Raw genomic sequence first — 14,930 nt, 5'->3', positions numbered from 1 at the left:
CAGAGGCAATGGAAATGGAGGGGCCTTGCCTGCCCACTTTTTAATCTGGGCGTAGTAGCCTTGGGCAGGTGTAGAGCGGCTATAGCAGGGGCTGTGCTTCACAGTGGGGGAGCTGATCAGCCTCTTTCAAGCGCAGGGGCTGAGGTGGGCCTTAGTCACCGCTCACTACAGGGTCCCACCCCCTGCTCCTCCTCTTCCCCCTAAGGCCCTGGCCAAATCAGAAGCTGGAACCAGGATGTGGTAAGAGGCCCCCAGAGAGCCTGGGCTGCTGTGGAAAGCTCTGAACTAGGTTGCCAACTTTCTAATAGCAGAAAACCAAACACCCTTGTCCTGCCCCTTCCCCAAGGCCATGCCTCTGCCCCACCCCTTCTCCAAGGCCCCAGCCACTCGCTCTCCCCCACCCTTGCTCACTTGCTCATTTTCACCGGGCTGGGGTAGGGAGTTGGGATGCAGGAGGGGGCGAGGGCTGGAGGTGCAGGCTCTAGGGTGGGGCCAGGGATGAGGGGTTTCAGGTGCAGGAGGGAGCTCCAGGCTGGGGCAGGGGATTGGGGTGCAGGAGGGGCTGAGAACTCTGGCTGGGGGGCTGGGCTCAGGGGTGGGGCCAGGAGTGAAGGGTTTGGGGTGCAGGAGGGGGCTTTGGGCTGGGGCAGGGGATTGGGGTGCAGGAGAGGGCTTTGGACTGGAGCTGAGAGATTCAGAATGTGTGCTGAGGCAGGTGGTTGGGATGTCAGAGACAGTGAGGGATCCAGCTGGGGTGCAGGGTGGGATCCGGGCTGGGGCAGGCGATTGGGGTGTAGGAGGGAGCGAGGGCTCCGGCTGGGGGTGCGGGCTCTGGAGTGGGGCTGGGGATGTGGGGTTTGGAGTGCAGGAGGGGGCTCCAGGCTGCGGCCGAGGGATTAGGAGTGTGGGAGGAGGCTCCGAGCGGAGGCCAGGGGTTGGGGTGCAGGGCTCTGGGCTGGGGGTTCAGGGTGTGGGAGGGGACTCTGGGCTTGTGGAGGGGGTTGAGGTGTGGAATGGGGTCTGGGGTGTGGGCTCTAGGAGGGAGTTTGGGTGCAGGAGGGGGTGAGGGATGCGGGCTCCGGGCAGCGCTTACCTCAGGCAACTCCCAGAAGTGGCAACATGTCCCTATGGCTCCTAGGTGCAGGGGCAGCCAGGGAGACTGCACATGCTGACCCTGCCCGTAGGCGTCGCCCCTGCAGCTTCCATTGGCCGCAGTTCCTGGCCAATGGGAGCTGCGGAGCTGGCACTCAGTTGCAGCTCACAGAGCCTGCCTGTCTGCCTAGGAGGCAGACATGTCACTGCTTCTGGGAGCTGTGCGGAACCGTGCAGGGAGCCTGCCAGCCCCTCTGCGCCAAAATCTGACTTTTAACAGCCTGGTCAGCGTTGCTGACCGGAGCCACCAGGGTGTTCCAGTCGAAAACCAGATACCTGGCAACCCTACCCTAAACCCTCCACCTGCCCTGGTTAGTGTGGACGCGGGCTGGGAGCTGCTCTTGGGTCTCCGGCCCCCATGCCCAATGCAGGTGGAGTGTCCGGGGCTCCCCACAGCGGCCCAGGCTCCCTGGGTGGCTCTTACCACAGCCCAACTCCAGCTTCAGCCTAGCCAGGGAGCAGGAACTCAGGGGGAAGAGGAAGAGCAGGGGCAGGGCCAGAGTTTTGGCACCCGTGGCCCCACCACCTCAAAACACTCCTGCAGGGACCCCCAAATTGTCTGGGGCCCTTGGGTATGGGCCTGTTAATCTGCCAATGATGATTATTATGGTGCGTTCTGACCTGAGAGTCTGAGTCTATGCCAGTGCCATGACTGAATCTTAAAGAAAACAATCTGTCACAACAGCTGCAGCATTCTAGATTATCTGGGTCTGGCAATATAAACATAATAAAATTCAGATTGAAATGTAATGGAAATTTCAGTTAAAGGGCTTGCTGCTGCTCTCTCATCAGTGTAAATCATGAATAGCTCAATCAATGGAGTTACACTGGTGGTATGGAATTAGTTTGAGATCATAATCCAGCCCAAAGTCCCCACTTTTTTTTAATTAAAAAAACCCGTCATATATGTACAACTCCATTCCCCAGTACTGTTATTTTTCCCCTTTACATATAAAAGAAAGCAGAGCATTCAGCAAAACAAAAAAAAGGATTATTCAATGTTTCATATACTGACAACATTCATCCTCAGGAACTCTTTGTTTATTGTTCCTAGTAGCTATAGTAATAAATTTAAGGAAATACAAAACAGTGGTGTCCCCGTACCCCATAGACGACACTATACCATTGTCCTATTATGTTCAAAAATGTAACAGTGACTGTAAAGAGTTTCCTGAGCAAACAGCAAGTGGTAACCAAAGGACAAGTGGTCTCTTGAGTCAATTAAAAAAGCAGAATTTCTAAATGCTGCTTTATTCAGATTTTGGGGCTTGTGAATGTTAGAATATAAGTCACATTGATGGTTATTTTACACTGATGTAATAATGTATGCAACCAATAAATACGTGCTTGGTATAAAAAGGTCTATTGCTGCTAATTATGACATCATTAAAAACACAAGGACATATTCTGATCTTCGTTAAACCATATAAATTCAGAGTAATTCCACTGGCTGGTGTAGCTGACCTGAGAGGAAGTGTTTCAGAGAATGAAAAAAATATAGTTAAGATCCTTAGGTAAATGAATAGAGCCCTGCGTGGATACAAAATTATATCTGCAGATTTGCAGGGCTCTAGATATAAAATTTGGATCCGCATCCGTCAGCGATCCACAAACATGGTCCATGGATATCCGCATTGGCAAATATTGGGGATTATAAAGTGGATATTCACAGACATGCAGGGCTCTATAAATGAAAACTTGTCTTAGTACAGTACTAGGAATCCTAGTGGAGTTTAGATAATGCAAACATAAACATTGAGAAATCAGGAATGATTGTTCATTCTAATTTAGAACCAGATTCTGCTCTGCAAAAACTTTTCACTCTGCAGACATTTACAATTTCTGATCTTTTGATACGCATTTTATAAATCTTAAATATGTGCTTTGATTATTGAGATTTAGCCTAACACTGGAAGCCCTAATAATAATAAATGAATATAGCATTGCTTCTATGTGCTGCAAGTCCAGAAAATACCCTGTGTTAGTCAGCAAAAAATAGAAATGACAAACTGTAACCGTACTCCAGATTCCCCATGAAATTTGATTCTCTGAAGACAATAGGCTACATTCAGCCCCGGCCTAAAATGGCTTCTGCAAAACATAAATGAAGGCTGGGATTTTGGTGACACTAACAAATATCCTGAGCATCACTTTTCTTCCTTAAGATTTGTTAAAGCCCTTCTTATTCTCCTTGAACTTTTTCTTAGAAGTAAGAAATTCTGTTTTCTAGAGCTCTTCTATTTCCCTCCTAACTTAAGCATGTATTTTTGTTTTTTCCCCATTTCTCTTTCCTGTGCAGTTGATTTTATAAACTTGTTGTAGTGGTCATTCATGAAGCTGCTGCTTCTTGTTCCTTCTTCTAAAGAATTGCAGTCCGTTGTACTTTTATTATGGCACCCTTGGGATTCTGCAGCCTTCTCCAATGCTGACAGTTTTAGTACTTCTTTGCTGCCACACCTTTAGTCACAAATTTTTTTAATTTCCCCAGATTTGATTTCATGATGTTTAATATCCTTTTACTGCTGTGGTCTGAAACCCATTTCTCACAATGCTAAATTCAAGCTCCTGGCTCAGATCTTCCCTATTATTTCCAATGTTTTCCTTCAGTTCCACCTTGTTTGTAGGAAACAGACCCCAAGATGGATTGTCGTCTGCTTGGATTTTATTTTCTGGCTCTTGTTTTACATATGTAATTTAGGAATTTCCATTTGCTTTTTTGGCTGTGTTTGTTACCTCATAGATTTCTGGGTAGTTAAAATCCCTGAGTATAGCATCCTGGGGCTTCACATACTTCCAAAAGTAGTTCTAGGAATGTTTTGGCTTTGTTCTCTTTATACCTATTACTGTATCCCACCCCCACCCCTTTGTTTTTTCATTCCTTATATCCTACTCCATCGAATTTTACTCCATACATTCTTCATTGTTGACTTGCAGCTCATTGGCATAAAAATGTTTGATACATGACACCAATATTCCATCTTGCCTTTTCTACCACTTGTGTCCATTAATACTGGCATTGCACTATTGCCTCCAGGTTTAATTTATGCCAACTAGATCATAATTATCATCACTTTGTAGCACTTCTCATTCTTCTTGTTTGTTCCTTATATTCCTTACATTTGTATATAGATACTACAATATAGACACGTGCATGGAAAAAGTAAACCCTTGAAACATAAAGGGATATTGTTAATGTTTTAGACCCACAATCTGAGTTGTTATAGTTTTTTTAATTATATCAGTCTGACACCTAACATTGAAAAAAAGTAATCGCTAGCGTGTAATGTAAACACTGCAAAAACTCAAAAGTTTTCTTTTAATTTCCTTACTGGCTCTGAAGCAGAAGTTAACTAATAAATGCTATTTCCAGAATGCTGCTGACATCAATTGATGTGGCTGGTACATACGCTGTGTTGGCTTCACATAAGCAGAATGTGTGAAACAAACAAGGAAAATCAATATTTTGCAAAATGAAAAGGAATCATTGTAGTAGGGGGAAAATATTTCCAAACTTGGGGTCAAATCCTGATGTCCTTATCAAGGCCCAGTCCTGGGAGCTGCTGAATACCCTTACCACAAGTGTGGACAATGGAAATTGACAATGCTCAGGACACATCAGGAGGAGCTCAGTGTGATAGATATGGCAGTTTCTTGCAGTATCAAGAAATGGGACTACTTGCAGTCCATAAAGTTAAGCACATGTGTAAGTCTTTGCAGGACCTGGGCCTAACCATAGTTTGGGGACAAAATTATAATCAGTTTGACCTGTTCACAGTTCCTTGGTCTGTCACAGATTTAACCATGCATGCACAGGAAGAATGTGTCTTATGTAGGATGGAGAACTATTACTGACAGACTCCCTTATGGTTGATGTTCTACAATGCTCATTATTTTAAATTCTTTTTCTGATACATCAAAATACAAAGAGCGTAGCTCTTTCACATAAAAACCCACCAGCATCTCCAAAATCAATGCCCCAACATTATCCTGCTGCTCCCATAACTACCAGTCCTTTTATTATTATTTCTGGACATGTAGTGCCAGACCTAGAAGCCCCAGCTGAGAGCAGGGCCCCATTATGTAAGGTACCATATACACAGAGTGAGAGTCAGTCAGTGAGCTCACAGACAAAACAAGCAAGACTGACCAATGGTAGCAAGGGAAACAGGCACAGAAAAGTGAAGTGATGTGTCCAAGGTCACACAACATAACAGCAGGGGAGCTGGGAATAGAAGCCAGATCTCCTATTCACATGGCCTCTCCATTAGCCCTCTCTTGTAACACTCCTCATGCCCCCAAAACTCTTGTAACGAGTTGGACCTTGCTGCAAGCCATGGAGGTCAACAGCTTTGTGGTATTTTGGGCCAAGGAGTAGAGAAATTAATTTGCAAACTGGATACAATTAACTTAGGCTTGAACAGAGACGGGGAGTGGATGGGTCATTACACAAAGTAAAACTATTTCCCCATGTTTATCCCCCCCCACCCACTCCCCACTGTTCCTCAGACATTCTTGTCAACTGCTGGAAATGGCCCACCTTATCACTACAAAAGGTGCCCCCACACCCCCGCTTTCCTGCTGGTAATAGCTCACCTTACCTGGTTACTCTCCTTACAGTGTGTATGGTAACACCCATTGTTTCATGTTCTCTGTGTATATAAATCTCCCCACTGTATTTTCCACTGAATGCATCCGATGAAGTGAGCTGTAGCTCACGAAAGCTTATGCTCAAATAAATTTGTTAGTCTCTAAGGTGCCATTCCTTTTCTTTTTGGAGTAGAGAAATGCATTCCAAACTGGAGGACCCATCATGAAGAACATCCTGCTGTGAGTTCCCTCTGTATTATACTGAGACGGCTCCTGCTCAAATACCTCCTCTGAACACCACTGCTGTAGTATAGCATGCGGAGAGAGGCAGTCTGTAACTTTCTGAACTATTGAACTTAGCCATATTTTGATGTGGGTTTACAGGAGACCTATGACCTATAGACACAATACTGAATGTGTAGATGATAGTGAACCATCCTTAAGAAATCATCTGCTTGATTTTCTTAATATTTCCTTTGACACTTTTACATGAGCAGATATGCGTGTCTATACATCTGCATCTTGGTTAGACAGTTGGACATCAGTTTTTCCTTTTTAGAGGTGGAATATTGCTTCCACCTGACATTACCTTTACTTAGTCAGGGCTGGGATTCCAAATCAGACTATGGTAAGGCAAAAATTGCCCTACAGCCTCCTTTTAAAAAAATTTGGCCTTGAAGTAAGGAAGCATTTGGTGAGGGACCATTTTCCTTTTGAAACTGCAATAAGTCATCATTTCTGCTATGGGTCCCATTGAAGCTTTTCACTGGAAGAACTACACAGCTTAGAAAGAATGGTCCAGACTAGAAATGACTGATATTTCAGGCTAAAAAAATCTAAGAACTGAGAAGTACAAAGAAGTGGTGTGGCACCTGAGACATGCGAGCCTGTGGTATAAAGAAATAATTCTCTTCTACTCAGCTGGAAAATGTACAGGAACAAAACATACAACCATATTTTGTAAATAATACCATCTAAAAGGGCTCCCAGTGGTCCCCAAGTAGCTGTAAAGTATGTTACAGCCCACCTCATGAAAACAGTGCAATTTATTTAATATTTACTCGGAGGTTTATAATGTATAAAGAAAATAGGTGCATTGTACCACATCATCACTTTCAGCGGCTGTGTCTCAGTTGGTGCCCGGCCCCTGGGCCAAGCTCCGAGAAGTTGCGCGAGGAATACGGAGTGAAATCCAGGCTGAGGACTTTGGAAAACTACATCTGCTTGTGGCCCAGCTGGGTCTGTAAGGAGCTCAGGGCATTGGGTGCCCTGGTGGTGCCAAGCTCTGCAAGTGGCCCAGCTTCCAGCCAGAGACTTTGGGGAGCAGGGTGATCATTGGGACTGCAGCCCCTGCTGCTGGCAGGGAGGGGCCCTTGGGAAGTGTGGGGCTCCTAGGCTGGAAGCCCCCTGGGGAAGTGTGGGGCCCCCGCCGAGCTTGCAGCCCCCTGGGGAAGTGTGGGGCCCCCCCCCGGAGCCGGGGAACTGTGGGCGAGGCGCCCGGCCTTCCTCGGCCCCCGTGGGCTCCCTCGTGAGCACGCGGCCAGCGGACCAGGATACCGCCCCCACGACCCGTTGCCAGCCCTAGCAACCGTCGCTGAGCGAGGGCGGCGCTCGACTCTCCGGGCTGTGGGTTCCCGAGGCTTCCCCCGCTCCGCGGCCTACAATCCCCATGGTGCCCCGCGGGGGATGCCGGGCGTGACGCACGGGGAGGGGCGGGCTCGTCTCTCCCCCGCTGTGTCCCCTTCCCTCGGCTCGGCGGGCGCCATGTTGGCTTGAGAGGAAGATGACAGGCGGCGGCTGCGGGCGCGGGGCAGAGCGCGGATCGCACTGAGACGGCCCCGGCCCACAGCGAGACGAGGCAGGGCAGCCAGCCCGGCACTGGGGTCCCCGCCGGGCCGCTGAGGGAGCCGTTGGACGGGGGAGGCAGCGGCGATGAGAGCAGAGACCTGAGGCTGCTGCGGGCTGGAGGCGGCTGCCGTTTAAATTCCCCTTGAGGCGCTGCCGCTCCCGGAGCGGTGTGGGGGGAGGGCACCCCGGGCCGGGGAGAGACGCTGCCCTTCTCCCTCGCCCGCAGACACCGTGCAGGGTGGTCCGCCCCCGGCACCCTCCCCGCCTCCTGGGAGGACACAAACTTCAGCCGCTCGCCCCGGCCAGCGGAAGGTCGCCCAGCCTGTCTGGGTCACCCGCTTTAATGAGGAGGTGACTTGGGCGCAGAGCTATCCCGTGAATCATCCCGTCATTATCCGTCTGGGCTGGAAAAGGAAGAACCCCCCCCCCTCCCCTCCCGCCGCCCGCAGTTCATGTCACTGTACAGCCCTGCCTGGTCCACCTGGCACCGCTGCTGCTGACAAGGATCTGCTGCCATCTCCGGGCTGCTGCTGTGCCCGCTGGAGACCGGCTCCTCTTGGATATTTCCCCCTCAGCAAACAGCCTCGTCTCTGCATATCAGCCACTCATAGTAACTTGAACTTACTGCCGCCGAACCGCGCGCGCGTCCCTTGCTGTGCGAGCTTAGTATTATTATTATTTATTTATTTTTTTTTTTTAAAAAAAAAGTTGTTTTAAACCACTAGAGTATACCAGCAAGATGTCCAGCAGTGTCCCAGCTGACATGGTAAGTACCGTGCGCCTTATTTGCTGTCGTTACTACAGCCACTGGTTGACAGTCTGTTGGGGGTGTGTTTGGGAGATGAAGAGGGAAAAAGAGAGGGGTTCAGCAAAGAGGGTTAGCAGAAAATGACACTCCTGTCAGTTAAGGATGTAGGGGACAAAAAGTTCCAGCCTTCTAGTGTCTCCTCTTCTCCCCCCCCCCCATACGTCCAGATGCTGCTTTGATTTTTCGTAAGGGAATCGGGGAGCTGCAGTGTCGTCTTGTATGTAAAAAGAAAAGGAAAGGAGTACTTGTGGCACCTTTTCTTTTTGTGAATACAGACTAACACAGCTGCTACGCTGAAACCTGTCTTGTATGTAGTAAGGCAACTCGGAGAGGTAATTGTCCTTCTCCTTTACCTACACCAGTGAATAGCTGTCTGCGTCTTTTCATTTTGTGAAGCTGTATTGTGTAACTCTGTGAAGCATTTTGGATTATAATGTGTGAGCGATATGCTATACAAAATAAAACTGTACCAGAAACCATTTGTGTCCAAACCATAGCATACTGGAAAGCGTTTATCCTCCAGAACCAGCTGAAATTCGGCCCTATTCTTTTCTCCCACTTCCCTGGCTTCTCACCAACACTTTGGCATCTAGATTGATAGGGAGGTAATCTCTTCACTTGATACAGGTCAACAGGCAAAAACTCACACATCTATTTACACAATAAGATCTCTTGTGTACTAGCTGCAGTATTGACGTTTTTCAAGGACAGTTGTATTTCTTTTAGTGAACTGTACTTCGACCAGTATAGTTCTCTGTTGAGCTCCCCTTGGACCTGCTAGATCAATAAATTTAAAACCAGAAAGGTGTATAGATGGGCATGTTCTGGTGCTTTGGGGGGAGGAGGAGGAGGAGGGAGTTTTTGCACTAGTCTTTCAGGTCTGCTAATTAATCTATTTGCAGCATGAATTTTCTGATGTTATAAATTGAAAGAAACTGGTTAATACATTTTGATGTTAGCTCTTTATTCTTACAGCAAAACTCTTCCACATATCACTTCATTCTTCATATTTCAAGGTGATTGGTGGTGACTTTGTTTTACAGCAGAAGACATGTCCATGCTTCTGTCATTTGGTGTGAAATTACTTTTTGCCTTGATAACCTAGTACTGTAGAAAGAATGTAAAGATGGATAGCCCTTGTTTCAGGCATAGTAGGTATGCAGTTAATGTGCATATTCATGCTAATCAGGCTGTTGGAATAGCGCTACCATTTGGGAGCTTACTTTCATTGTTTCTTGCAGAGATTCATTTTGGCTGCTGTAGAAAAATTAAATTTTGCCAAAAAAAGAGAAGTAATAAGATAAATGATTAAAAAAATCAGTGGCTGTGGGCTTTTTTTCTCTCTCATATATTCCTTATATTATGACTTGGAGGATGGGGGACTGTTGTGTCTGAGTTTGAATCCTTTGCACTGTAATTTTCAGTCATAATATTATTTAGTATATGTTTCCTTTCAGGGTCTCCTTAACCCTGAGAATACACTGAATAGTCTTTCCCCTTCCCCTCCCTGACTAATGCGTCATATCATAGCAAATCTTAGTCTAGCTGAGGAGGGCTGGATGCAAATCCCTTAGCATTGTTTTTGAAATTTGCTGGAGGGGTCTCTAGACAGCAACAGGAAGCACTCTTCTCTCCCCTTTCCCTGAGCTGAGCAAGTTGCCCCTCCACAGTACTCCTGGACCCTACCTACTTGGGAATCATTGTGCTGTCACTAGACATCTTGTGCCGAAGACTTGATTTTATATCAATGTACACATTTAAACGATAGAAATAAAAATTTTTTAGCTATAAAAACTGTTCTATCTTTTAAAGGTAGTAATTATTCTGATGCCATATTGGCTCATTGCTAGTAGTAAAATCTAGGCCTAAAGATATGCCATTTGTTCTTAATCAAGAAGATTGTTAGCAGTAGTGACTTTTTGGATATATGGGGATGAAATATCAAATGATAACATCAGTATCTATTCATTTTAACTGGGGGGTATAAATTCATGCTGGCTCTTCAGGACCATTTCAATAGGTTTCTGCTTTTTTTTTTTAGCTGCAGTTGTCTTGTCTTAACAGGCTTGAGTCATATACACTGTGAAAAATTGGGCTATTAAGTATAGATAAATTGTTAGAAGGAACATGGGGAAATGCAGCACTCGGGGGGTGTCAAGTTTCAGCGCTGTAAAGTGCCAATATAGACAGTGCACCCATGCCCCTCGTGAAGGTGGGTTTCTTAGAGCGCTGGGAGACCTCTCTCCCAGCGCTCTGCTGCAACTACAAAAGCCAAGTTAAAGCGCTGCCGTGTAGACTAGCCCTTAGTTTCCTATTGTCAACCTCCTCACTCCAAAAGCTCACATTTTCTAGTAATCGTTGTTTAAACTGATTGTTCCTAAAAGAGAAACATTTATCAGGCTGTCACCTTGTTTGTTTGTATTTACTATAGAATATTGGTAATTTGCATTTCCCTAATCCACCCCCTCCGTAATTTGTATGCACAAGTAATGGTCTTTTTCCCAGTTCTCAACGATTTAATAGTAGTCTAGAGGGATGTCGTATTACTAAAATTCATTATGTTTACAAAACCTTTTACAAAACACCCAAGTATTATAATAAATAATTAAAACTAAACTGTATTTGTCAGATAAATGATTTAGTATCTGCTTTTTATTATTTTAATGGCTACTTTGCAAAATGTAGTTATTTGCAATAGCTCTTTCTATCAGTGGAAATTAGCAATGTTCTGGGGGGTGTGTGTATATATATATTCTGAATTTATATAAATCTATAAAAGCTGTACAGAAATTTAAAGCTAGTACAGCATTTGAATATGTGCAAAACTTTGACCTCTTCAGTCACATGTTTGATTGACTTCCTCTAGAATTAGTCGCTTTTTATGTTGCTAAACATTTCAACACATCAGTCTTAAATGATTAATATAATTCTTTATCATTTGCATTCTATTAACAAAGTAGATTGACACACCACATTCCAAACATTATTTTATAAGTATGTGTTTTGCTACTACTGTTGCAATACATGCTACTCAAAGGTTAAGGCTCCAGTTCTTCAATGAAACCTGCTAGTGTTGACCTATGTGGCTGTGTGGCTTTTCATCAACTAATTAGGACTCTAGACATGTGTAGGGGTCAGTGGTAGCAGATTGTATTGCAGGATTGGAGCATAATTTTGTTTGTTTTTCTCATAGTTCCCTGTTTTAGTAAAAGAATTTTGGGGGTGCCAGTGACCATAGGGATCGTCTCTGAATATTTCAAACACTTTCACCAGAAAATTGACCAGTTTTGCCATGCAGTAGTGGTTGGAAATAGATTGTAGATAACAGGTGATCTGTTTGCAAGTCATATTTCTTCAGTAAAAATAAGAAGGCACTAACTGGTTTGCAGATTCAGTAGTTAATTTGAATCTACTCTTTTGACTTAATGAAAATATTTAGTTTTCTTGTTTGAGTTTTGATATAAGCATAGTTAAGTGTTTCAGCACAAGCTACTCAAAACATGGGCTCAGTACAGAAAATATTACTTAAATGAATAATTCCAGGGATTTCAGTGGGACTGTCATGTAATCCAGGCAAGGCTGTGTCCATGTCTCTTGTACTGTTATGACACTCTTCCTTACAAATCTAATTTCTTTTCGAGGACTTCTGTCTTTGAAAAGCACCTTGTATGGCTTAGTCTCAAACTAAGTCCTTCCTGCACCTTCAGACATTGCTTAGGGCATGAACAAGACTCTGCCACCCCTGAATATCCAGGGCCACCCTTTGCATGTCTTCTATGTTGTTAAGTCCCATACGTTTTCTCTCTCTGAGTAATGTTCGAGGGAGATATTCTTTTTGTTGACCCCTTTTGCATGGGCACCATGTAAACAACAAAACATTTATAAATTAGGAATTTATAGACTATTAAATTATTTTCTACAGTCTGTTTGAGTCCGTATACTAAGACTTAATCAAAAGACATCATGGTGTATGGAATGCCTATTTTTAGTAAAACTTAATTAGTGTCTCCCGTGCTAGGCACTTAACAGACACAAGACAGGTGCTTGTGGGCAGAAACACTATCGTCTCAATGGGTAATGAGGATAGTGGACAAAAGAAGGACAACAACAAAAACTGGTTCCAAACTTATTCCACAGTTTTTGAAGAGGTTTATATGTGTGCCTGTACAAGCTATTTCAGGAAATAAAAAGTAGGGAGAAGATGGGTGGCCTAGTGTATACTGGCACCTGTGAAGTATGATTTCATGAGGGACTTCATGGAGAAAACCAGACAGGGATATGGCCTCAAGCAGATGGCACAGCCTGAAAGAAGGTGCAGTAGGAGAGTGGAAGAAGAACCTGAAGAAGTAGTTGTGTGCAGTTAAGTTTCAGTATCCATCAACCAGTTTAAAAATATTCTAAAGATAAGAATACTCAAGGAGAATATCAACATAATATATTGGAAATAAAGTAGTTAAACATATTTGATTTTATTCACAGCATTTCATTTATGGGGACAAAATTCAAAAAGTGGTGCATCTTTATCCTCTTACCTTATTTATTTTAGTTACTGTTCCTCCTTTTACCTTTTTGTAGGCTTTGTGACAGAATCTGAAATAACTCTTCTTATTTTTTAAACTGATTAGATACCAAGTTGACTGTGTTAACTTTATTAAAGAGCACTTGAGGGAGTGACTAATAAATGCTAAAATGTTATTTCTGTGCATTTTACATCCCCATCTCCAATCTGAAGCATTTAAGTATTTATTCATGGTATATTGTGTTCTGTATTTAATTGTAATGTTATCCAGTTTGCAGCCAGGAAGCATTTGGGTATTCTTTCTTTCCTGATACAGGAGAGAGTGAAACATATCATAGTGTATCATTTCATGTGTTGTCGTCGTCTTCCTTTTTGAGTGTGTATGTCGGGGATGTGGGAGGGGATCAGGATGAAGAAAGCTCCTTTTCTGGTTTCCTGTATGTTGAATCAGGGTGTGTAACATATCGCAGTGCTGCTTTTAAAGGGACAAGACATTTCTCCCTGCCTGTCTTCCAACACTCTCCTGTTACCTGCAGCTGTGATCAGGGCCATACATGCTCAAAGCTGATGTCACATATATACTTGGCAACCTGTACTAAAATAATCTGAAAATATTCCCCTTGCCCAACAAACAAAACAGAACAACCCATGTATCTAACCAGGCATACCAATCATTATTATGATCATTTGTTTGTATACAGGACATTGTATACTCCGTGGCAGAATAGGACCAAATTCCACAGTACCCATCCATAACTTTTAGGCAGTGTTAATTTACTCGTTTCACAATAAAATGCCCCATATCTTATTCCCCCACATGAACACAGATCTGTGTCTCATAGTTGAAAATACTCAGATGTGAAATTTGTCAATGGTTATTTTTGAAGATGAGGTTTTTTTTGCTATGCTCTCCAGGTGGCCCAGCTCCTCTCCCTGGGCCTTGGCTCCTATGTTGTTGTTCAAGTTATTTGGCACAGAACTTGCGTCCACCATTGTGCAAGGAACTGACAGGGCTTATAGTCTGCTTCATTGGGACATTTCCTCCTGGCCTTGACTGCTACACTGTTTTCCAGGCAAGTTAAGTCATCGGCCTATTTTCTGGTTCCCTCTGTTTCCTGGCTGCAAGCTGGACTCCAGTTCTTGCTCCCCAGCTCCCCGTTGTCTAGTTCCATGAAACAGTGCAGGGAGTACACACTGTAATCCAATTAATTCCCCCTTTTGGGGAATGCTTGGGAGCCAGAGGCAACTGCTGGCAGGTCCTGGAAAGACTGAGAGACGGAAAACAAAAGCTGGGCACCTGGTAGTAGCAAAATGATGAATTCTACAGCAACAAAAATTGAATTTTATATGTCAAAAAAATAGCCAAATTCTGCAGCTCTGGAGTCCACAGGGCTCTGTTTGAGATAAATGGGGCAATTCACAGTTCTCAGAGCTATTGTTTTGGTCTCTGTGCAAACGCAGGCAGGTAACAGTGTTGATGCTTTCAAGGTTTTTTCCATGATCACTATGACTTTAGACCAGCGTTTCCCAAACTGCGTTCCACACAATGTGAATAGGTGTTCCGTGAAAGAATCTAGAATTTAATTTTGACTCTTGCTCTTGATTTTTGTACTACTTTATACACGCTTTCCAGTTAGAAATTGTTAGTTCAAGTTATTTTAAATTTGTATTTTTGCTTTGCTTTATAAAATAAAATATATTTGAGCATAAATAATGCAATTTTTTATTTGAAAACCAAACGACTACAAAATAATATTATAAATGTTCTGTAATAGGCTAAAAAGTGTTCCATGGCCAGAAAAGTTTGGGAAATGCTGCTATATCTATCTATCTATCTATCTATCTAGAAACACAGATTCTGGAGCACAGCTCTGTGAAAGGGGTGAAATCTGACGCTATGGAACGTGGAATACATGGGGCCTGCTTGTATATACACTTATATCCAGTTTTTGTCTGTTTCTATGCTTAAATAAGTTTTAGAGTATAAGGTTTGAGGGCTGGAACTGTTTTTCATAT

General features: G+C 44.1%; 1 protein-coding gene across 1 annotated transcript in view; it reads left to right on the top strand.

Moving 5' to 3' along the window:
* Positions 1-7,352: 7,352 nt before the first annotated feature.
* The window catches only part of UBL3 (ubiquitin like 3), an 83,476-nt gene continuing 75,898 nt past the window's right edge, over positions 7,353-14,930 (top strand). The window contains exon 1 of the mRNA XM_038374005.2: positions 7,353-8,353. Within this exon, the coding sequence (XP_038229933.1) occupies positions 8,327-8,353 (27 nt within the window). The 5' untranslated portion in view covers positions 7,353-8,326. The remainder of the gene's footprint in view (positions 8,354-14,930) is intronic.

The sequence above is a fragment of the Dermochelys coriacea genome, chromosome 1, assembly GCF_009764565.3.
Source record: "Dermochelys coriacea isolate rDerCor1 chromosome 1, rDerCor1.pri.v4, whole genome shotgun sequence".
Taxonomy (NCBI): domain Eukaryota; kingdom Metazoa; phylum Chordata; order Testudines; family Dermochelyidae; genus Dermochelys; species Dermochelys coriacea.
This window is presented reverse-complemented; position numbering and strand designations above follow the sequence as displayed.